The sequence below is a fragment of the Aythya fuligula genome, chromosome 4 (genome assembly GCF_009819795.1).
Source record: "Aythya fuligula isolate bAytFul2 chromosome 4, bAytFul2.pri, whole genome shotgun sequence".
NCBI classification, from domain to species: Eukaryota; Metazoa; Chordata; class Aves; order Anseriformes; family Anatidae; genus Aythya; species Aythya fuligula.
This window is the reverse complement of record NC_045562.1, coordinates 57,714,980-57,739,461: the sequence shown is the minus strand read 5'-3', so window position 1 is coordinate 57,739,461 and position 24,482 is coordinate 57,714,980. Positions and strand designations below refer to the sequence as shown.

Sequence of the window (24,482 nt, the reverse complement as noted above, 5' to 3'; positions counted from 1 at the left end):
CGCGGGGTCGCCTGGGCCCGGCCGTGCCCCCCGGGGTGCGGGCAGGCTGCGGGTGCTGCCGGCCGGGCAGCCCCTGTGTGGGGGCACGGGGCCGAGCCGCCCCTCCTCGCCTCCCCTCCGCCGCTCCCCGGGCTCTGCTGGGCGCCCTCAGCTCCTAACCCCGCACGGCCAAGGGCAGCGGGCTCCCCGCCCCGCTCCGCCGCTGTGTGTCGCGACAGGCGATAGCTGCCGACACTTGTAGCCATGCTCTGGGGGAGCTGATCGCGGCTGCCCCGCTGCTCCGTGTGTCCCTGTAACCAGCGGCACCCCCGGAGCCTCCTGCAGCCCGTGGGTAGCAGCAGGCACACGGCTGGCACGCAGCGTCCCATCGCCCCTGCGGGGTTACGCGGAGTGTTGCTGCCCTTGCCACATCTTGGGCTCTCCTGCCTGCCGTAAGGGCCGTGCCCTGAATTTTGGAGCACGCTGGACGCGTGTAACCTCCTATCTGCCAAGGGAAGGGACAGCACGAGAAGAGCGGGCCCTGCCTGCGCTCCACCTGGTTGTTCCGAGTGACATTGTGAGCGGTGAAAGCACCGCCGAGCCCGTCCAAAAAGTGGACCTTATTTTGTGGCTTCACACTGCGCTTGTGACCTTCTGTCTTCCTCGTGGGATTACATTGTCTCCAGCATGGGCTGTGTGGTTAGGGAGCGCAACAGCCTGCTTGGGGGTGGGGTGGAGTTGGTGGTGGATGCTTTTGTTCTCGTGGAGAAGGTAGCATTATGGTATTTTGTTGTTTTGGTTGGCGGCAGCAGTGTTTCCAATTCCTCGCTCTTGTCTGTCAAAAACTATATCGAAGCTCGTGCCTGATTTCTCTCCTGATAAAGGCATCTTGCGGCTCGTACACATTTTCCCAATTAAATGTTCTTTGGTGAAGCTGGTCGTATTTGTTATGGTTCCTGCAGTGTGCTATTTTAGAGGTTACAGTTGAAAGAAGAAATGCTTTTAAAGTTTGCTGCAAGTGGTACTCTGTGTCCTAGTTAGCAACTAAGCTTTTCCACATTTCTGTTAGTTTACTCATCTGAATATTTGGGCTCCATTTCCTTCTGTTTATTGATTATTACAGGTTGGTCAGAAATGTTCTCGTGTCTGTGAGACACAGTCAGCCTTCGTGGAAATACGTTAAAATGCTGAGAATGACAAACTCTGTATTCTTTTTTTTTTTTTTTTTTTAATGGGCGATCAAATTAAAAAAGCACTTTAACAAGAATACAAAACACTATGTATAGTTTTGGGTTTTAACCCTGGAGTTACTGTTCAAAACTTCTAAGTTGAGTAATTCTCTGAAAAAGTTGTCTCATTTTCTTATTGTTTATTACTTTCTACATTGATAAAAAGAAGCATGTTAAGATTGGCTAATGTTGTAGCTAGATTGTATCGAGGAGCTTGGGGTCTTTACGTAGGAACAGTTTTTGGGCTACAGCTGTGGTGCTGCGCTGTTTGTGTACGTTAGCACACTCGACGCGACTTGATGATACTCCAGTAACTGACTTTTTTTTTTTTTTTTTTCCCAAACAGTCAGTAAAAATGGTTTTTCTTTCTCGGCTGTTCTGCAAAAGCTGGGTAGTGAACAGGGGAAAAAAAATGCTTGAAATTAAAAAGCTGTAAGTGGAGTCTGTAGTGCCCAAACACTGCCTGGTGTTTGAGTGGCGTGCCTTTCTTACGGGTGCTCAAGTTTTTGAGATAAAGCATATGTTTTTTCCGTAGCCAGTGTAGGCTGCGTGTGAAAACACAGCTTTTCCTGTGAAAGCTGCACGCCTAAGCCTAAGTTATGGTTTGTGCAGTGCTGGGTGGAATAGTAAGAACTTACTGGAGTAATTGTGGGGGGGAGTCAGGGTACGATACCAGTTTATTACCTGCAGCACATTGCATGCTTTGTGCATCGCGAGGAACGGTTCGATCCAAACAGCTGGTGTGTACGGGATGGCTGAAAGCCCATGGTATCAGACCTGGGTCTAGTAAGGTACGCAGAAACAGTGGGGCAGTTACTGAAAATGAACTATTTGGAAGGTGATTTTAACCAAAGCAGATCATTTATGGCTGCAATAATAGGATAGTGCTTGGGGGTTTTGTGGAGCGTTTTTGGCTTGTGAGCAGTTCCAGGAAACTCATTGTTTTAACATGGCAAAATTAAGGAAAATGTTAACTAGAGTTGCCCGTTTTGGGTGCGAAGCACTTCTCTTATAGTATCAGTAGCTATTTAAACATATCTTTAGGCCTTGATTAGCTTGAAAATGGCTGTGGTAAGCCTAATGCAACAGTGTGACAATCTCTGCTCTTCAGAACTTATTTTAAAGTCATTTTAAATTGACTTAAAAAGTGGAGTGGTGTCTTCTGTGGCTCACTATGTAATCTGGGACAACCCACTCTGTAAAATGCTAAAAAAATAAAGCAAGAAGCCATCGCCAAAAACCTTTGCAAAGATTTCTGTACTGGCAAGCGAGTAATAAATTTAGAAATGGTAGATAAAAACGGTAAATGCTAGCCATAAGTACTTGATTACAAGTGAAAGCCTTTGTAATAGCAGTAAGCAAGACAGTGCTTGGGTTATTTTTCAAGCAGCTTTCAGATAAACCCTGAAAAAAAGACAATAACAACGGCACAGGCTTCTCCTGGGGACAGCGTTTTGCAGAGGCTCCATAGACAAGTGTTTTAGTAACACACTTCTAAATAGCAGGCTGTTAGGTGCCTGAATTAGTCACCTCGAAGTTGGGTGGTGAAGAGGTGTTTCCTGAACACTGAACGACCGAAGGGTGAGGGAAGACGCCGCAGATCTGTGGTGGCACAGGAGAATGCTCAGCACCAGGTGGAAACGTGTCAGGGTGCTCGCTGAAAGCTGCCCCCTCTGCGTCCCGATCAGTGGTGTGAGGAGGGGACTCAGCAGCACGGGTCTGGAAGCAGAGGGTGAAGCGGGTGCTGCTGGGGACGTGGGAGGGGAGGAGGACTCGAGCGACCTGATGTTGGTCTGAAAAAGCAATCTGGAGAGGAAGGTTCAGAGTAAATAAAGCAGGGTCAGCTCTGCGTTTTGGAAGATGAAGAAGGCTGCTTTGGTAGCTGGGATGTGAGCTGGTGTGGTCACAGGATAAAATTTAACCTACTGAAGGCATATCTTAGCGACGTGGGTCTCAAAACCTATAGGTCTGAGGATGTATAGAGAGCCATGGTTTGAGGGCTGATGCTTTAGGAGTCCCAAAAGGCAGCGACTTGCAGCGGTGGAAAGGAGGCTGGAGCAGTGGCAGGGCCCGTACGGCCGTGTTTTGTCTGGGCTGGGGCTGAGCTGATAGCAAGGCATCTGGATGGACAGGCTGGAGGCGCCAGGCGAGACGTTAGCTCGGGCAAACATCGCAGATACGGCGTAGAAAGTGTGTTTGTGATTTGTTAGCAGGCAGCGGCTTCGTGTGGTACTGGGTGAGGTGGAGGGGACTGGGAAGGGATGCGAGACAGAGGGCTGCTGCGGAGCTCATAAACCACCAGAGGTGAATGGGGATGCTCCTCCAGAAGGATGTGCTGAAAGGGAAAAAGAGAATGATAAGGGCTGAGTCACGAGAGGAACCACGCCAAGGGAATCAGGGAGAATATTTCCGGCGAAGAAGCACTGCCGATAGTCCGGGTGATTGGCAGGGCTGGCGAGATAAGAGCTGCACCTGGATCTGGAGCGGTGGCTGTGGGAGGTGTTCCTGAGAGCAGCGTCCGTGGAGCTCCAGGGCTGGAGGATGGATTGTGTGGACTGCAGGAGTAGGATCCGAGGAATGGGATCTTCGGGCTACAGTTTTTACTGTTGCTGGAGGTTTAAGCATAGTGCTTATTAAGATTTGAGTAATAGCATAACCGTGGCTATTGTGCTGTGTGCGCGCACATGATGAGGGCTGAAGGTTGTTGGGAGAAACTCGTTTACAATCAAATGAGGGGATGGTTTTGTGTGACTAACATTTAAATCACGATCAAGGGGCATGTCAGCGTCTTCATTCTGGCTATTGGGAAATCTCTGTGAGCACTGTGTTCCTGAGAGAGTCTTCTGAGATGCCAACAAATGCTCTTCTAACCATTTGTAGGCTTGGTAGGAGCGATTTTATGACGTTAAGCTCTCGATTAGGATTTTGCTCCCATTGTTTATTCGTTCTTTTAAGTAGCTCTTAGTCATTTCGGACTTGCTGTAGTTGATGTATCAAGGAAGGTTTGAAAATCATCTTTGTAGAGCTTGATTTCTCTAGAAATAGGCTGTAGTCTGTCTTAATAGGCGTAACATGTTTTGGCTTTTTAAATCGGTACTTAAAAGGCGGAATCCTTTACCAGTATCTCTGTGCAGAGAGAGCTCTGATTCTCTACTATGAATTACACAAACGATTTGTGAGTGGGAGAGAACACTCTTTCTTTCCTCTGACTTGCTACATTCTACTTTGCAGCAGTAATTCATTCTAGTTTTTTATCGTTATTAGGACCTCAAACGATTTCTACATTTAAAAAGAGCGCACAAAGAAGCCGAAGTAGCCTGCAGCAGCAAGGGCTTGTGAAAGCTTTCTGAAAGACCTGCTGCACCTTCATGTGCACGGGCTTGGAAAAAAGCTTTTAGGAACTCATTATTGGAGTTACTTAAAAGAGTACAGTTACGGTATAAAGAGTATAGTTAAGGTGGGTGCACTACATAGCTATTCTGTGGGGTTTTCTTTGGTAAAATTGAGCAGAGAAAGTGTAGTTTTAGATGTGTGAAGTACACGCTTAACACAAACAAGCATGGGATCTTATGCAATACATGTGAACGTCTGTGGGGAATGGAGGACGTAGTTGATGCCACATATGAGCTTCACATGTGGAGAGCAAATCGTGTCAGCAGAATTCTCAAGTTTGGGGCCATCCTTTCTCTGCTGATCACCCTGAGTGCTTTGGCTGTTAATTGCAAGCACGTTATTAGCTGACCTGCATGGCACTGCGATGTGCTGAATCACTGCCTCCCAAGAGCATTTCCCAGGGAGGGCGTACTTCTAAGTGCTTTTTGTTTTATTTTTAGTTTACATTATTGTGCTATTAAAAGAAGAAAAAAAGCAACTGAAGCATCTGCCTGCATTTAAAGGGTTGCTTATTTTTTCCTGAGTGCTTAGATAAAGAGGGGGAAAAGGTAAACATCACTAGCTGGATTGTGGGATGAAATTAATTCTGTGTGCACAACTGGGAATGCCTTTTAAGTCTGTTATTTCAAGGCAAATTTACAGTTATAGATGCAAAATGGTGCTTCTGAACTTACTGAGGTTTCATTTTCATGTAAAATGCTTATGATCTAATATCGTACATCTGTCATGTTCGTCTTGAACATAATTGCAGAAAGAACTAAGTAAGATCATGTGAGGCAAGGAAGTAATACGGTGTTACGGTCATTCCTTTCCAGCATACAAGCTCAGAAGAGGAAACAGCTGATAAATTTCAAGAGAAAATTATTAATAGAAAGTAGCAATTTCCATATCATTATATCCTTACTGAGTCGTGGAAAAGTAAACGCGAGGCACGGAGTTTGACATTATCTCATTTCCTGGGGTTCTGCTTGTGTTGTGGTGCTTTTTACTCATAAATCGCGCACGCGAGAGTGTGTGTGTGTGTGTTTTGTGGTTGCTACCTTTTTTTTTTAACATGTGAAGTACCTTTCCCAACCTGAAGAAACTTTCTTCGCCTGTCTGTGTGTGACATCACAGGCCACTTTTCGGGGCCAGGATATAGTAAGCAATTTAAAATGATCTTGTTTGCTGAAAAAATGCTCCGTACTCTTCTGCTGCGGTGGTTAACCAGCCAGCGATACACATCTTCGTGCCTGTAAACGCGTAAACTACGTGTTGGTGGCGGTAAACTCTGTTACCAAGAAGGGAGAGGAGATAGGGGTTTCAGTATGCACCATGTGAGAAATCTCTTGATTAAGACTGAGTTTCTACATCTTTACAACACGCGGAGGCTGTAGCTTTGCAAGGATAAGCGTTTTCATTTCCAGTTTCATTTTTTTTCTATTTTTTGAAAAGTTTGATTTATCTATAACACTTTACCACTAGTTACATCGGTGTTTTACGGTTCCAGTAACTCAGGTGGTTCAGTGACTGACATGATGCTACAACATGATTTATTCTTTCTAAAGTGATCTGAAAATTTCGGTCTGCAGCATGTATCTACAGTAAGCTTGTCGAGCTCTTTTTTTGAATGCGTCTTTGTACGTAAGTCCTTGAAAACTTTCCTGTTGAATTTAAGTATGCATTTCTGTAATGAACACTTTAAAGTTATTGCTGCTTTACTTGGAAAACATGAAGGAATCAAGGTGGTTGTATGGAAGTATAGCTTTCCTCCTTTTCGTTGCAACTGTACGACTGACTTGCATGAAGGGGCATTTAATCAGCGTGTCCAAAATCCAGAGCACGTGTGGTGAAAGGCAACGAGCTGCGTTGGCAAGTGATCCTTTCTGACTGCTCCATGTGAGATCACACCTGTTACTTCATTTAATTGTTCTACTCCTGGTAGCGAGGTTCAAGAGTACATATTGCAATGGGTCAGCGTTAATCTAATTATTTATAGTTACTTGAGTAGCAACACAAATATTTAATTCTATTTAATTTTCCATTATGAGCACAGAAAAACGTGGGCATCTTTCAGTATGTGCCAGACAACAGTCTTTCTGCTGCTGTTCTTGATAAGATTGCTCGGTCTGTAGAACATTTCATCTGTGCTTTTTTATAACTTGTACTTGTGGCGTATTTCCAGTGTGTGGTGCTTTGGGAGATTACCAGGAAGCCTGGTATCAGAAGGAAACTTGATCAGGCAGCCATGAAATTCAGAATTCTCTAAGCCTGACAGAGGGAATCGAATTGTGTAAATTACTGGTCCCTAATTTTTGCCGGGCCATAGTAACAGCACAGAGTAAAAAATACTCTCTAGGCAATATCCTGCTTTCCTTTCCCTGGCAGCTCTTATTTTAACTCTGTAATTCAATTTTGGCTGGGAGCAGTGGCAGAGGATCTTGCAGGCAGCGTTGCTTTCGCAAGCTGTAGATTAGGAACTGCCTGTGTAGAAAATAAGGTTAAACTTGTTTGCTCAGCAGAACAATTTGTGAAACAAAGCTTTTATCAGGTTTTGGTACAGTAGGGGGAGTCTCTGCGATGGGCTGCTGCCGTCCCTGCTGTTTTGGTACGAGGGGACCTTCACACAGGAGGTCTGGGCAATCCGAGGTGCTTGTGCTTGTTCTCAGCTTGTGCTGTTGAAGAAGGGATCTAGGGCCTGGCATAAGAGAATAAATAATAATTTAAATTGGTTATCTTATTGTTGTTGTTCCAGCCGTCTGTGGAAAAACCCGTCGTGTCCTGAACACGACAAAACATGTGCAAAAAGCCAGTGACTTGCCAAGGTCAGACGCAGGGTCGGTGGAGAGCTGGAAGCTCAGTCAATGTCTCCCGGCCCCCTTCTCCTTGCCCTGGGGGGCCATGCCCTGATGGGTTCGCTGCGTTTCAGCAGGTGGCATCGTGTCTTCCTCCCTCCTGGGTCACAGAGCGAAAGACATCGCACTTCTTAGGCATTCAACCTGCCTGACAAACGGATGTGGTAATGAAGATGAAGTGTGGCTGTGGCTGTAATCAATGTGTCTTGGTAAGGGTGGGGGATGCTGGAACAGAAAGGTGCTGCTCTGACATAGCTGGGCCATATGGGGCACGACCAGTGGGTAAAGGCAAAGAAAGAGTGGTGCTCTGGTGGGCTGGAGCCATGCCTTCAAGCTCCAGAAGAAATTATTCTCTATAGGTATTTATTTTTAAAATTCGAAGTCCTTTCCTGCTTTCCAACTCAGCCAGCCAATGCTGGCTTCAGTAGCGAGTGTAAGAATTCAGCAAAGAAAAAGTTGTATTGAAAGCCTGGTATTATGCTGCGTGTGTGTGTGTTTCTTTTCACGCTCTTTTAGTTTTGTAGTAGATATACAGTGATGACTAGTAAAATCCTTAATAATGTAATATCTTCCAGAAGTGAAGGGGATATAGCAAAACTATTCTGGATGTGTCTTTTGTGTCCAAGTATTTTTCTGGCCAACCTTTTTTCTTTTGCTGTTCAGTGCTCCTTTGCCAGCACTGAGTCCTGGGGTGTTTTTATTTTCCTTTTTGCATTCCAATTTACTTTTTTTAAAGATTGCCGAGTTGGTGTTGTTTTTGTTTTGTTTACATGTGCATTACAAACCTTCCGTCAATAAACTGTGCTGAGCAGTCAGTCAAACGAAGCATTTGGGATCAGGCTTCCTCTTTGGAAGAGGCTGGTGGCACATGGCACGTTGTGACAAGCTGTGTCAGTCAGCACAGATGATGCTAAATGAATCCTCCTGGTGATGTAAAAGCGAGGTTTTGAGAGATGGTTGGATAAGCACTGAACTTACACGGGTGGCTGTTAGTTCCAGTATTAAACGTTTTGCTGCTGGGTGTGGAGGTGAACGTGATGGTTTATTGGTAAGTGTGATAGATGAATACTGTATAGATGAAGAAAAGAGAGAGCTCTCCAGCTCTGGAATGTATTTTGATTGTAAAGCTCATCAGAAATAGGAGAATTAAAGCATAAAGACTTATTTTCCTATGTTTTAATTATACCAGTGTTGGCCAAGTTAGTGTTCAGTTTTGATAACACGGTAAATAAAACCTGTGTTTGCAGTGCTTATGTTTTGGTAGTAACGCTCTCAAAATACTGAGAACTGCGTTAAAACAAACACGAGAACTGCGCTAAAACAAACGTCACAACTTTCCGTATTTTTATTTGCAATGGGCAAAATACCTGTGTTTCACAATAGCTCACAGACAAAACAAAGGAATGGTTACGAAACGATGCCTTAAAAAAGGGCTCGTTGGGAAGTTTTGCTGACAGCAAACTTGCTGAAGTGGTAAGTCATGCTTCGGATGGCAGCAAAGGAAAAATGGATCGGGAGCTTACAGCCACGTCCAAGTGCTACAGGCTGCTAGAGAGCAGAAGACAACTCTTTTTGTTGGATCCCTTGAGCTGGAAGGAAAATTGTTCTTCCTTCTTACTGGCTGCTGCATTGACATGGAGCTTTTGAGACAGCAGGAGACAAAAGCTGACCTCAGAAGATGTGCTGAAGGTGCCTGGTGAGATGGAGTTTGAAGCCAATGTGAGTGTTCATTGAATCTAGGCTGAATCTTCACATGGGAATAAAATGTACAAGAAAACTCTCCAGACATACCCTGAGGATTTCCTGTGTTCATTTGGATACTTTTTGGATGAATTTTTTTTTAATACCATTCAGTACTGTACAAACAAAAAAAATGTTTCTCTGCTGTTTCACCTTACTGCTGTACGGCACTTCAAGTTAGCAGGAGACTGGTTTGACTCATCAGTTTGCACAGTCCTGAAGGTCATGTTGCATCAGTTCACATTTGGAAGTTTATCTTTTTCAGTTAGAACAGTTCTCAAAAAAAAGAAAAAAAAACAAAAAAAACAAAAAAAACACAACAGACCAAAATTTTCCGGAAGTTATTAGGCAGCGATGAGTATTACATCTGGAGAGATAAGAGACTTCTTCACTTACTAGAAGTCTTCCTATGTGCTTCTGATACGCAGGGTTCAAGTTGTGGATGTGGTTGTTTCATGTACTTTCTTAATACAGATTTTACTGCTTACACCTGTGATACCATTTCTGTTTTTGGTATTTTCCTGTGTATTGTCCTGATTTCAGGTGTTTTCCTTCAGTAACGACAGTGTTTTCCCTAAGATGAGAGTTACTATCCTAGCAGCGTCCCACTTGCTGTCCCAGCTAGTACTTTCTCCTGTTTGTTTTGAAATAAGTTGAAGAATATTTATAGGCACTGCTTGGCATTCCTTTCCTCGAATTTGAATTCAGACTCAGTCAATGTTTCCTCTTGTTTTATATATGAAGTATTGAGATTTTTTAAAATTATTTTTACCTAGTTACTTTCAGACTTGTTCTTCCCTGAGTTTTGTGACCAGATCTCAACTAATTTTGCTCCTACATAGCCCTTTTTATGGATCATCGCACCATAATATTTTTTATCTCCCCATTTGTTTCTGTGAAGTTTCTGTATAAGCCCTGTTCTCTCTGCTCCTGGGCAGTTTACGTCCAGTTGCCTTTGTTCAGAGCAGAACTTCCAGAGGATTTCTAACTGTGCTGTTCCCTGCTCTGGATCCATCCCAGTCTTTATTTCCCCCCAGCTTCTGTTATTACTGGCCCTGTAAGACAGTGGGGAAGTCACTTACTGCTTAACCAGTATGATATGCTAACAACTGCCTGCTTTAAGTCAAGTCCAAACCCTGTTCCTTGCTTTTGGGAACGGGGAGCTTGGCCAGATTGGTGTCCTCCATCATGAAAAAAGGCGTCTCTAATGAGTGCTGGTACACTGCTCGTCTCCGAGATGAAGTGCCCATTCACAGAACCTGGGAGAATCAGGGACAAAACAGATTCAAGAGCCTGAAATGCCTTATGTAGCAAGAGACAAAATATGGATACGGAGCAATGAGGAGAATTAAGCTGTAAAAGAAAAGCAACAAAAGCTAATAATGTGAAGGCGGGGAGTAGAAGTAGTGGAGGATCGCTTTATTTCAGAGTTATTTATTTTCACTACCCTCCTGTCTTTTGGCATATTGCAGTCCTCTTCCCCATGTTCAAAGTGTTTAGGAAGCTGTTACTGCTTTGTTCTCCTGCTCCTCCAAGGATGGATAAAATATAACTGAATGACTGGAGAGTTGCTGCAATCAGTTTCTAGCGGCATTGTAGGACATGCATTGAAAGGTGGGAAGGAATGGGACTCCTTGTTCTTACTAATATGATGTATTTCTAAAGCCACAGAGCTGGGAGAAAGGACTGCTTCTGAAATGCTGAAAGTAAACAAAGTAAAACTGAGATCAGGTTTGGAAAGCTAAATTCTGTAGCTAAGCAGTGCCCAAAATGCGGGTGCGTGCAGTGGATAAGCTTCAGTTCAGGTCGTTTGTTATACAGCTTTGTTACAGAACTCGAGTTAATATTTACTGTACACAACATCTCTCCTAATTTAGGATGGCTTAAAAGAGTATGTGTAATTTTCTCAATAAAATTGCATCTTTCTTTTTGCCTGGTTCGCTGGTTCAGTACATTAGTTTTGCTTTTCCTAATACCTTTTCAGAACCTTACAGAAACTGTATTCATACGGAGTGTTTTAATACAGGTTAAAAACCAACAGTTCAATTGAAATATTTATCTTCAACATTTGTTCGGATCAGAGGAGGAATCTTCAGTAGCTTGTAGATTTTGTGGTGCACGTGTCACGAACTTGCCTACTGCTGCTCCGTCACAAAATCCACTCATTTTTGAGGCTAACATCAAGATGTCACTGCAGGTGGGGTGCAGCAATGGGCCCTGACTTCTCAGCATTGAGCCTTCTGCCTGTTTACTCTCTGGCTAAGCAGCTCATGTAGCCCTTTGGCTTAAAGCAATCCTCCCCCCCCGTTTATGTGGCAAGAGAATTCAAATAGGGATGTCCTGCGGACAGCAGAAGGGAATAGTGGTTCTGACCAGCGAGCCTTGATGTGTGCAACCTTTCTCCTTCGCTAAAAGGAACCTTTGAAAATTCCGTCTTGCAACACTGGATCCTAATTGCAGAAACAGGAAGCAAGCGCTTAAGCTTTGTCCCAGATCTCCATCGCTCCTTGTGACTGTGGCCTCTTCCTTTTTTCAGCTGCCTTCTTAATTTCTGCCTTGGAAGCCAAAAGTAACTTCATGCTGCTCTCCGAAGAGTTGAGTCATTTATCAGTTTCTCCTTTGCCAAATATCTGTAATGGAATCCACTAAACTTTCTTGGGCCTGAGGCCATTCGGTGCATTGTCCACTTGCTGTTTGCCTTTCCGTCTCGTTCCTCTCGGATCTGTGCTGTACGGCGCCTGCAGTTAGCGGTAGCTGTTAGAAACATCTTGAGGATGCGGAGATCAAAGTGCCCCTGCTCTTGGCATGGTCTCGTTCCTGTAAGGAGCCTGTACTCATCTCTAGCATCTGCACACTTCATCTGGAGGGTGGTGTACGGGTTCAGCACACTCGTAGCAGTGGCCCTAGTTTACCTGAAATGCTGGGCTGTGTTCATTATTCAGCCCCAAAACAACTGGGGTGACTGCAGCTCACAGGCCCTATCTGTTCCTTCTGGTGTGAAGGCAAATGTCTTACTGAGTTCCCAAAGCTTAGAAACACCTGGGGCTGTGCTGCATGGGACCAAAGCACAACTGCCGGCACCCTCAGAAGCTCTTTCTTTATTTAAATCAGCTTTCTGAAAAGCAGCGACGTGGCCAGCGGAGCTTCCTTGTGCTTTCCCTTTTGGTTGCAGAAGGGCTCGTGTTATCACGCGGCACTGGACGGCTGGCTGAGCCCAGGGAGTATCTGTGGCTTCCGAGCCGTGCGGTTTGCAGGCTTTTAAAGTGTCACTCTACTCTGACACTGCCTTTCCTGGCGTGTCAGAACTGCCTTTTAGAGCTGGGGTAGGGTGACCTTTCAGGGCTGGTCATGCTGATAATGCCCCGGTGCCTCGGGATTCTCCTGCGCATCCCGTGTAGCCCTGTGTTATAGCAGAAATCTCCCTCGGTCTCTTCTCTGCCCCACTGGCCTCCAAACACATCCTTTGCTGTCTACAGCATGCTTGGACCATGTGAGGCGACAGTTATTAATAAAGGCTGCGTTCATTCCTGGCATCAGCATTGGGTCCAGAAATCCCCCGAACTGAAAATAGTCATAGACAGGGAGGACGTTTCGGGGTGAGTACAGTCAGGCTTCTCTGCTTCTTGCCTTCCTCCAGCTGTCCATGAAGCCTGCTGCTGGAGACCAGCACGTGGCTTGCTGGACCCTGGGCTGTACCAAAGCAGTTTAACCCGTATGTCCCCCAAGAGTGGGAGCAGAAGGCTCTCAGTGTCAGTGTCAGCTCTGCCCTTCTTCCTCCTCACTGCCTCTCCTGCTTTGCAGCAGCAAAAAGGGGACCGAGGGAAGCAGAGGGACAGTGCTCAGGGCTGGGGAAGGGGCTGAGCTGTGCAAGGACGAGGTGGGTGGTGATGCACATGTGTCTGCGGGGGCTTTCTGCTTTTCTTTTCACTCCTGCTTCTCTTGAATTCCCTACTGCTTCCCACATGGGTTGTCTGAAGACATTCTGGAGGTGGGAAAATCAGACTTTGCTATCTCAGTTTTTGCCTCGCTCTTTTTTATTAAGGTATGGAAACACTGAAGCCTTGCGACTTGACTGTTTTACATATGTTCTTGGGTTTAGCTGTAGGGAAGTTGGTCTTTCTCCTCCCCCCCAAGGGAGTTTCCTGTGTGTATGGAAAAAATACAAAACAGAAGTGAAAGATACCTCAGACTTCCAAACCTGCAGCTCGCATTTCACTTCTCCCACTGCCCTCCTCGTCACAGAAACAGTCCTGCAGTTCTTCCTCTGTCTCCACAGCAGCACCGTCTATTTAAAGAGTCGGGCACCGTCCTAGCTGACATGGTGGGTAACTGGGCACGCAGTTGCAACAACCTGTGAACCACTGGGGAAATAAAAAGTTTAAATTAACACTGAAATACTTTTCTGGTGTTTACCTTCAAATTGCCAGGATTTCAGCTTTCTTCAGGCTAGTAAACATAACAATTTCATACCTGTTCCAAGAGGTTTATGGTCATAAATTTAATATTCAACTCATGGTTCTTGTTTAAAAGTCTACTTAGGGCAGCGTCCCTAAAATTGTGTGCAACTCAGCGGTTAAGTTACATTTCATGATTTATTGCTGCTGTTAGCATTTGGGAGACCCTCTTATAATATGACTTTACAACTAACTGTTGCTTTCATATTTCTTATGCCTGACTGAGCAGTGTATAGATAACAAATTTAAGACTTCCACGATGAAACACCGATAGAGCATTCTGCATGCACGAATGCTGTGCTGACAATATTCAGAGTTTCCCATATCTCTGTAAGATAATTCAAGCACTTCAGAATTGATGTTTCAGTGTTCTCCATTTGTTTTGACTACATTTGCATACGCTATTGTCAAGGAACAGGGTGGGGTTTTTTGTCCTCAAGTTGTTCTGCAAACAGCAGGACTAATGAACTTACGCTTCCTCTTGTATGGCGAGGAAAGCTTACAGGGCGACACCATCACCTCCTTCATCCCTCGTGGGCAGAGCGTGGCTTGTGGCATGGTGATGTGTTTGTGCTCTGACCAGCTGGGAAGCAGTTCGTGATTTCCAAGCTCTGTGCGTCTTTTCCAATGACATCATTAGTTTGGAAACGTCTCTCCAGCCTCCAGTTCTCATCAAACTCAGAGCAACTCAGTTCTTCTCCACTCTTTAAACTTGGTCAGGCCTGAATTAGGGCTTCTGAAGTTACTGTGAGGATGGATAATCAGATTCATACATGAGGTTCGTTTTTTTTTAGTAAGCCGGGAAATATGCAAGGCTATTAGCAGTTAGTAGGCTAATAAGCATGCTCTGTGGACATGTTAGCATGGCCCTGTTTTCCAGCATGCATTAATGGCTTGGAAGAAGGCAGAGTGCTGTCAGACTGCTGGATTCTGAGCCCTAACTTCCTATATAGGTCATCTCATGATTTTGCTTAGAAGGAGACATTTCTGTTCATTTATCCTGGCTGCACAAGCGTCCGCATACCCGAATTCAGGAATTTGGCTTCTCTATCTGATTTCTGACCTTTAATTATTGCATTTGTCTGTGATTAGCATTTTTCTTGGCGAGCCTGGGCGGCCCTGTTTGAGGCAGCAGTAGGCAGAGTTGCCGAGAGGAAACCTCGCCGCGGATGAGCGCGGTCCACGCTCTGCACGCTTGGCAATCCCTTGTTGGCTACCATCGTTAAACCAGGCAAGGTACAAGCGAGACAGCAGTAGCCTCTAACTAAAATGTCTTCTTAAACTGGGTTGTTTAGCACTTGCCTGCAGTTTTGACAATTTACTTTCCCTTCTGGCCTGACTGCACTTGAAAGGATGAGACAATGTTTTGAAAAGAGGTTGGGTTCGGAGCTCAGCAGTTGGGAGCCTTCGCAGCGCTGCTTAGGCACGCTTATCGTGCAGTCTGATCCTCGCACACAAATTTGTGCCAGCACAAGCATTATTCTGGGAAACCAGGCTTGGAGCAGGCTTGGGATCGGGCAGAATCCAAGTGCTGCTGGGTACAGCTTCCTCCTGCATTCTGAGTCCTTGAACTGCTTAGAGTACCTAGCTCGAGTAAAATCGGCGTCAAAAATGCTCTTGTTTTCGAGTTGGCTTCATAGTTTATAATGTACCTCATTAAGATGCAGGGAGAAGTTTTAGCAGTAATTTGCATCTGTGTGGAGTTTAAACTTGACAAACCTGAAAGGCAAGCCTGCCTGAATTAAGTATGATTCACACAATTTCCATTTAAAAAAATGGACAATAATAACTGCTTTGCATTTTGTGCTCTGCAGATTCTTTTTCTTATGAAAAATACCCCGTGAAAGCTACTTTGGCACAAGAGGAACACGGATCATTGTGTACGAGAACTGCAATGCTATAAGACCAGAAGGAAGGATAATAAGGTGTTAGCCCGCTGACATCCCGGCCACACAACCTAAACTTTTCAGATGATTCTTGTAAATGGACTGCGATAGGGAGTAAAACCATAGTTCTGGAGTGTCAGCTTAATTGTCCTCTTCAGGGATCACCGATCCGTTTGCAGTAACAGTTATAAAAAGTATTATTGGGGTCGATGATAAGGCATTGCAGAGATCATATTTCTCAAGCTTGGTTAAAAAATCCATTATGAAATTAATAATAGCAGTAACTGAAAGGCATTTCTAGCTTACTTTATTGAAACAAATAACGTTTTTTGTTATACGTGCCCTATTCTCTCTTTTTTCTTTCAAAAGTCAACTATTTGTTAAATGGGAATCTGAATTTGTGTCTTTTCTTTGTGGGAACGCTTAATTAGTAGCTGAAGTATAAATGAAGGACTAGTTATGTGGCTTTAAAGGGGTAAGGACACCCTGCTTGTATAAAACGCTCCCCGCTTGTAGAGCGCTAGCGCAGCCACAGGGAGAGCTTGCTGCTGAAGAACGGCCTCCAAGTGATTTAGCTGTCCTCGAAAGTGAAAAAGAGCCTCTAATTCTCCCTCTTCTCTGGGATGTGTTTATTGCTGCTGCTTTTATATTCATGGGGTGATGTATTCACAAGCTTAATTACAAAACAATATACTTGAGATCGATTAATTCTAGGATAGTGACAGCTCCTTGTGCAACTGCAGCCGGCTGATGTTGATGTAACCACATAATTCCTGGGTGATGCAACAAGAAAACGTCTGAAATCTAGGAAAACCTGTAATTTTGTAAAACAGGTTGGTGCCAAATAGAGTTTTGTTAAAAAGTGTGCGTATTCCCAGGTTTTGTGTCATCGCTTGCATCTACTGAGGAGGCTTGAGTTTATTTGACCATTTGGAGAACGCTGCGTGCAGGAAAACCTGCTTCTGAGCTGATACCTGTGCTCTGATTAAAGGCTGACAATTGTTTTACAGATCTAGAAGCAGGGGATGAGACACAGTTGCAGAGAAGTAAGCTTACATAAGTGTAGTAATTTTCTTTTAATTAATAGGAGGAGCTGCTTCCATGGCGCTTTTTGAAGGATTGCTGCGGTGGGGAAGTTGGAGGGGGGAAGGGAGTGAAGGGAGAGGACACAAAAAGTAAGAATAGTGTTTAAAAGAAATAAAAGATTTTAAAATATAAGAAGTTGACTCAACTGATAGAGCTGCTGGAGGAAGGAGATGCTAGGGAATGGTCCCTGTTTCCCCCAGCTGTTGTTTAGAAGTATGAAAATACAGTAAAGATTTTTTAAAGGGCTCTTGAAACTTATCCTTTGGTGGGCTGAGCGTTGCGTATTTTATCACAGTCAGCTTATAGATCCTGAAACAAGATAAATTCAGTAAATGGAACGTGTAAATCATTTTTATTACATAATGTAAAGCACAATACAACTGGGTCAGAAGGGAAGATGGATGCACCAGCTTTCTGACAGCACACAGTTGACCTCTCAGCGCTCACATTGGCCGCATGGTGGTTGGCACTGCCGCGGTACAATTTGCTTTCCTGATGCTTCTCTGTCTCCCTCCTGCCCGGAGGTGTTTGGGCTGGGTCATTGGTTTTAGCCAGCTTGTGGGGCGTTGTGACTGGCACCAGGTTGGGCGAGGAAGCCCCAGGGTTGTGTGGTGGCAGCAGGGCCATCAGCTGCCGTGAAGCCACAGCCCACGTGGCTGGGACACGGCTCCGTATCCGCTCACCCTGACCTGGCACCGAGGTGGGAGAGGCCTTCTGGTGTCAGTGACTGGCGCTGTCACAGCCAGGCTTTGTCAGAGTTGGCCCTCTTAAACCTTAGAGATAGTTGCAGCACATTGAGCTGGCATTTTGTTCCGACTGCAGCTGGGCCAACAGTCCGCTGCTATTCTAAGGTAAACTCTACTGAGAGTGTTGGCCTACCAACAGGAGCTCTGAAGTATAATTAAGACATTTTTCGAGTAATTTTCCTTATGCAAGAGGATTAATTTTCTTTCCTGATTTTTTTTTAACGAGTGATTTGAGTCAGTAAATATATATATAGATAGCATATATATATTTTTAACTTTATAAGTAACAAAATTCTCTTGTGCTTTTTCTTCCATACAATTCTTTTCTCTGAGAGTTACAGGCTTGCTAGAAGGAAAAACAGATTCAAGGGAAAAAAAAAAATCAAGCATAGCTGCTGCTTCTGTGTAATCTCTTTTGGTTTCTGTTGGCTTGTGGAGGTGGCTGACCAGCTGTCTGCAGCCAAAAGGCGCTGCGTCCCCGGCTCTCTCCTGCTTAGACTGGGCTGAACTGGCGCTCAGAGAGGCTCTGGGAGCTGCAGGTGGTGCGGCTGGGGAGGCTGCAGTGGGGCTGCCCCTGGAGACACAGCCCCTGGGAGCCAGCTAGGTGTGTTCTTGTTGTGCCTAGGAAGCAGCCGCTGAAATAACAAAGCTCCTTTGCTTGTTGTGGCTGTAGGGTAAGGAAAGGCACACCGGAGAATTATCGCCTGGTACCCTCATAGAACAGCAGTCACGAATTTGGGGCTGACCAGTGACTGTCCCTGTCAGGAACCTGTTGTGTCCTTAAAAGCTGTTCAGAAGAAGTACGGATTTGCCTTTATGGTTAGTGAGGTTAGGCTGGCTTTTTGAGGATCTTCCTCCTTTGTAAGTTCAATATGGCTCTTTACCACTTCCTTGCAAATCATTCACAATTTCTGCTTCTACCGTGTATTTTTGGCATTACAGCGAACGGTGGCGATTCAGAGAAAACCAGGAACCTTTAGGTTTTGTGCTTTTTTCACTATTCTTTTTTGCAAGCTGCCCTGTGCACAGATGAATGCTCATCTCCCAGCTAAGGATGGAAGGTCTGAAGAGGGGAAACCGTTCTCTGAACACTGCAGGCGTTCAGACATTGAAACCCAGGTCGTGCAAAGCCTCAGGTACTGTAGTGTAGAGGAGGGCTCCTATACTGACAGAAACAGAGCCTAAAAAGTGTCGTGACCTTTGTCAAGTAATGAGGCATCAGAAGCAACATTTAGTAACGTTGATTCCTTATGCATGTAATGAAAAAAACTTGCTTTAGCCTAAATCTTAATTGCAGTTATGGGAAGGTAGTGGTCATAAAAAGCTTTGCTTTATTACTCAATAGCTGTGTTTTCACAATATTTAGAAAGTTAATATCATAAAAGGCAATGGAGCCACTTGTTTTGTTGTTTGTTTTTTTTTTAAAGGCCAGGTGATAACTTGAATTACAGTTTAGTAGGGGAGATAAAATCACTTTCCTAAGAAATAAAAACCAAGTTCATTGGTGAAATATCTATTCACAGGTGATGTGCAAGGTGAAGTCCAGGGGGAAATTTATGGGGCTAGAGGGAGACGAAGCATCCTAGGAAGCGTACACTCAGCAAGGGAGCTGTCACTGAAAGCTGTGAATGTGGGACCTTGCATGTGGAACCACGCTTCAGACTATTTTCATGCCTTAGCAGTTTACCATTATTTTAGTGGCTAATTTTGTGAACTATGTGCATTTATTTTCCTTTTTCTTATCAGTCGCTTTTTTTGAGTGGATGAAGATAACATTAACGAGTCTTATATTGCTCATTCCCCATGCGCTTACAATAGCTGAGCCAAGTTATATTGTGTTTTAGGGATGGAGATTCTGGCATGCTGATTTTTTGAGCTGATAACCCTTCCAGCTGCTAAGGTGTGTGCTAATCTGCAGTTTCCAGTGAATTTCTGAGCCAATATTTTTATGGATTCAGTCAAAAAGAATTAGTAGCCTGTGAATTTAAAGGAATCTTTATATATTTATATATTTATATATAAATTTATAAATATAAATTTATATATTTATATATAAATATTTATATATTTATATATTTATATATATATTTATAAATATAGTCATTTTTGATGATGATTCTTACATTCTGCACCATCCTACCATTTCATTGGCGTGTTTTAAGTTGATTATTATCAGTTATCGCTTTGAGGAGTTATTTGGTGTACTTGAGATTTTTGAGTTATTGTAGCTTCTTGCAAACAGGTACCTAAAGCAAAAATCAAAGCAGGGAAAATACATCTACAGAAAAAGTTTCAGTCACTTTCTTGTCCTAAAATAGGCTGACATTACTGATCTGCTTGCCAGATTGTTGTGGCACAGCTGTGTGGGTCCTGTCTGCAGTAAACTGATGTCCATTTCGGACCAAACCTTACATTTTTAGAATCATGCGAACCAACACTGATTTACTGGATGGAGTTCTTTCTCCAAGTGTGTATGACCAGTATAAACCAGTGACTTCGTTTACTTCTGTAGGCTGTTTGAAAGTCAGCCTGTTTGATGATAGCAGTGTGAGCTGTCGACTGCAGTTGTGGTGCTCTGATTTCCTTTATCTGGGGAATGGAAAAGAGAGAGGACAATAACGAAAGCAACGTGGGAGGATGAAAGCAGGTCAGAAAAGGGAGAGGGAGTTCCTAATTGAACCAGGGACTTCCAGTGAGAGGGCGTGACTAACCGAACCGGAGCCTTTTCTATTGTATTTATGTCAGCATTATTTGAGATGGTGCCAGAAGTGTACGTAGCGCTGTACAGTAGGAGGCTTGCTTCAAACACAGAACATGTTCCCGGGGCTGGAGGGCTCTGCGAGCACAGGCCGGAGCAGTGCAGGATCATGCAGTACAGAGAAGTGATCGTGCGTGGCTGCTGGCATTCGCCCTGGAGCAGGTGGGTCTTTTTTTTTTTCTTTTCCTTGAAGAGAGGGAACACTTTGTGTGTTGATCAACAGAGCGTCCTGGTTTTGTGACTTCAGGGCTGCTCCCTACTGCCAAAGGGCCAGAGTGCAGTTGGACTGCCCATCGTCCGCTCGTTCCAGTGAGGAAAGGACTTCAGGAGCAGCAGGAATGCATTGTTCACATCCCTTAAATGTCCTCAGTTGGTGGGGCTTTAATTTCATCTCCTTTTGCAGGATGGATAGGAAAGAGAGGGTACGTTGGGTCAGTAGTATTTCAAAGCAGGTTATCTGAGGTTGGCTGTTTGTATGTTATGTGTGGATGTGAAAGCCATGGTTTCTTTTACAAGTAGGTTAAACTCCTAATCTTCAGGACAAAGTCTTTATGGCAACGTTTGTTATGGCAGATGGCTGATCAGGATCAGGGCCTAAGTGCTGTGGGCAGGCAAAACCGAGAGCGAGCCGAGGGCCGGGTGCGATTCTGCGGCTGCGTGCGCTGCTCCTCATTCGCACAAGGAGGGAGACAGATGTCACTTCAGCAGCTGCCATACCTCACGTGTGTGATGCTGTCGAAGGAGTAAGAGCTCCTGACACGCATCATTTATCTGTGGCTTAGTTAGATGTGTCTTACTACATGAATCCAAGTACGTTCATTGCAAGAAAGAGCACTTAAGATGCACACACAGTTGTGAAGTAATGGATCTGTATAACCTTCGGTGTCTGATGCACTTTTCACAGACCTGAACACCAGCCATGGCAGTATTTTTCCCGAGGAAGTAGCACAGCAACAACATCTGTGGTTCTGCGAAGTCAGAGGAGATATTAGAAGACCATAAAATGTTTAGGGTGCGAGTAGCCTGAGGATTTGTGAACTCCTTTCTCGGAGATGCTGCACAGATAAAGAAGCCACAGGAGTTAGGAACGCTCCCGGTGCGGGTTGGGTCGTATTCGGCTGCATGGCTTTCAGTTGTGGCAAACTGCAGAGATCAGGGGAGGGCAAAGAAAAGACACGTGTGGGATGTTGGGGTGGCTGAGCCTGGGGAAAGGAACTCTGCTCCAAATTTGTGAATGGTTCAGGATGCATGGAGTCATGGGCTGAAGAGGGGCTGCGAGAAGAATTTTCATCGTTTCTCTTTTGACAATATAATTTTATTTGTTTTGGTTCTTTCTTGCTAGTTTTTGCTTCTAATGTGGTGTTTGTTTAGCACTGGGTGTTACTGGGAGTACAACCTTCTCCTTTTCCCTTAGTGATCTCACCTGTGCGTAGTGAGCCCATTTTTGTCTTAAAGAAGATAAAATTTTCCTTCCGGGGACCTTTGTTTAGCCATTTGTATTTTCATTCATTCACTACCTTAACCCATGTGAAAGTTAAGTGTGAAATGTTCTATTTGAGCACAAATGTGTGTGTGAACCCTCCAGAGCATTATTTTTTGAGTTGTATTTGCCACTGGCGATTCGTAACAATACCGTATTTCCAGCCTCATTACAAATAGTCAGAGGAGGATGAGGTGGACTTAGAAAATCAAATACATAGGCAAACATATTAAAAATGGTGTGAATCAACAGATATTATTAGTCTGTGAAACACATACTAAATATAGAAGAAACTACTGTGTGAAGTTGGGTAGTCAAGCTCGTGCGGGATCACAGATGGCCGTTTTGTTTCCTAGTGGGAAATGGGATATTGTTTCCTAGTGGGAGATGAGCTTTTCTCTTGGGAGTTGTGTTCCAACACGCTTGTGAGAAAATATGGTTGTGTAGGTGAACGTGCAGAAATATTGGCAGTATTTGCATCTTGCCTTCAGAGAAGTATGTGCACCAGAAAATACATTTACATGAAGAAAAAAATCCTGTGCTTTAAAACCTCTGTGTGCTGGTTTTCTTATAATGTAGGTGCAATTTATGTTATTGGAAGTAGAAAATGTAGGAATCTGCAAATGTGGAAATATGTAAAAACAAGATGAGGCTGATCTAGAGTAGGTGTCTTTCCATGTAGATTGCAGTGTACTGCTTAACACGTATGAAGTGTTTTTAACTGACAGGCAACGAAGGGATGGCTCCTGAGGTCTTTTAAGTACGTCCTAGATGTTGATGCTGTTGTATATAGATGCTAAGATAATTTTAAGCAAGTTTGAAGGCTGAGTATGAACTTTCCTCTATGCTTCTTCAGTACCTCCCTAATTTCTCTGTGATAAGCACATGGAAGCAAATGGGAAGGAATTCTTCTATAGGAAGAAATTCTCTACCTTGAGAGTGGTGAGGCCCTGGCACAGGCTGCCCAGAGAAGCTGTGGATGCCCCAGCCCTGGACGTGCTCAAGGCCAGGCTGGACGGGGCTTTGGGCAGCCTGGGCTGGTGGGAGGTGTCCCTGCCATGGCAGGGGTAGGAACTGGGTGGCCTTCGAGGTCCCTCCCAACCCAAACAGTTTGAGGATTCTCTGAAGTCAGAAAGGGTTAGCAGCTGAAAGGGGGGGTTAAAAAAAAAATAAACTAATGTTTCAGTTAACTGCTGAAAATTGATACTTCTATATTAATCTTCCATACAGACTTTAAACGTAAAACTGACTGAAAGCCTAGCATTTCACTTCCCCAGCTCTAAGGTAACCTCAGCGAGCTCAGTAAGCCTTGAAATAGCACTGTGCTGTGAACGATCCTGGCGAACCTGTACACAGCTTTTAATAGGCTTGCGATAACTGACCACACAGCCACTTGAAATTAATTCGGTGAAGATTATTTTTGTTTGTTGGGGGAGAAGCAGTAGGCCCCGTTACGACTAGCCGCCCTGTGCTGAAGACTAAACTTACATTTCAAAGATTTTCTGCCTTTCCAGATATGTTGGAGTTGTTGATTTTGAGGGAAAACTGTAAAAAATGCCTGCAAATTACTTGTCTTATTTCTTCTTTCTTTCTTTAAAAGGCTTTTGTCTCGTTGTGCAGCCCCAGACTCCTCACGTCCCTTCACAGATGTACGTGGCTGTGCTGCCGGAGCTGGTTGCATCTGAGAGCAGCCTGCTTTCAGAACGGGGATCAAGGGAAGGACAGAAGTTTTCGTTTAGCACACTCCCAACCACAGCGTACCTGTAGTGGCTGAAATGTTAGTATTTCTTCACTCCCCACCCTGTCACAATGAATGGCTTTCGGGATACCACCTATTCCCCAGAAATCAGGGGTGTAGAGCTGTTGGCACGTAACTTCAGCTTCTCATCAGGCTTCATTGTCACTTCATGTCGTTGGAGAGCAGAGGTTGGAATTTGTTCTTTCTTTCTGACTGGGGCAGTGTATTCTGAAACGTCTCCGGAGATGCTATAAAAATCTGAAGATCTTTTCATTAGATTCCTCCTATTTCAAGCATTGTTTCCCGCAGACCTCCTCTGAGGAAGTAAAGCTTTCTGTAGTCGCTCTATTCTGTATTTAATTTAGTGTTCTTAATCATCTCTATCCCCTAATAAGTACACCGTGCGTGTCTCAAAGCCCATTCGTCTGACAGCTTTGTTTAAGGCAAGTGGGACTTGCCACTTCATCAGGCTGCGGGCCTTGTGCTGTCCTGGATCAGTGACTGCCATATTTTATGGCTGACAACATCGGGAGGTTTCTGCTTCAGGAGAAGGAGCCGGAACTCTTGCATTAAACAGCCATGGGATAACTTTTTTCCAGGAACGTTTCCTTCTGAGCAGTATTCTTGCCCTGCAGAAAGCACACGCTTTCCCTTCAGTGACCCTGTTTACTGGGTCTGGCTGGGGTGGGGTTAACGTGCTTCCTAGCAGCTGGTTTGGTGCTGTGTTTGGGGTTTGTGACCAAAGCACTGCTGCTAACACTCCCCCGTGCTTTAGGTGTTGCTGACCAGGGTTTGCCCAGCATTGAGGCCTTTCTGCCTCGCAGTGAGTGCACTGGGGGCTCGTGAGAGGCCAGGAGGGAGCACGAGCAGGCAGATGACCCGGACTAACCCAAGAGATGTTCCTTACCATAAACGGTTGTCCTCAGCAGTAAATAGGAGAGGGCTTAGGGAGGTTGGCAGTCTTTTTTGGGGGAACTGCCTGGGCATTAATCCACCCGTGGGAGGTGGCGAGTGATTGCCTCGCATTGCTTGTTTTCCTTCTGTCTTCTTCCACTTCTTCATTTATTAAACATTTTTTTTAATCCAGAGCCAGAAGTTTTCTTGCTTTTTATTCTTCCTTTCCTCTTCCCCCATCCCACTGGGAGTGGGGGGAAGTGAG

At 44.6% G+C, this 24,482-nt stretch overlaps 1 protein-coding gene across 3 annotated transcripts in view; it reads left to right on the top strand.

The window, feature by feature from the left end:
* The window catches only part of RBPJ (recombination signal binding protein for immunoglobulin kappa J region), a 54,369-nt gene that overhangs the window by 355 nt on the left and 29,532 nt on the right, over positions 1 to 24,482 (top strand). The window contains exon 1 of one of the 3 annotated variants that reach the window (XM_032186687.1): positions 20,245 to 20,267. The exons of 1 other annotated variant lie outside the window; for it this stretch is intronic. Coding sequence is in view for 1 of the 2 variants with exons in the window: in XM_032186685.1 (XP_032042576.1) it covers positions 23,361 to 23,362 (2 nt within the window). In the remaining variant the exon portion in view is untranslated. Of the gene's footprint in view, positions 1 to 20,244; positions 20,268 to 22,815; positions 23,363 to 24,482 lie in introns of those variants that run through there. One more of the 3 variants, XM_032186685.1, reaches the window with a different exon arrangement.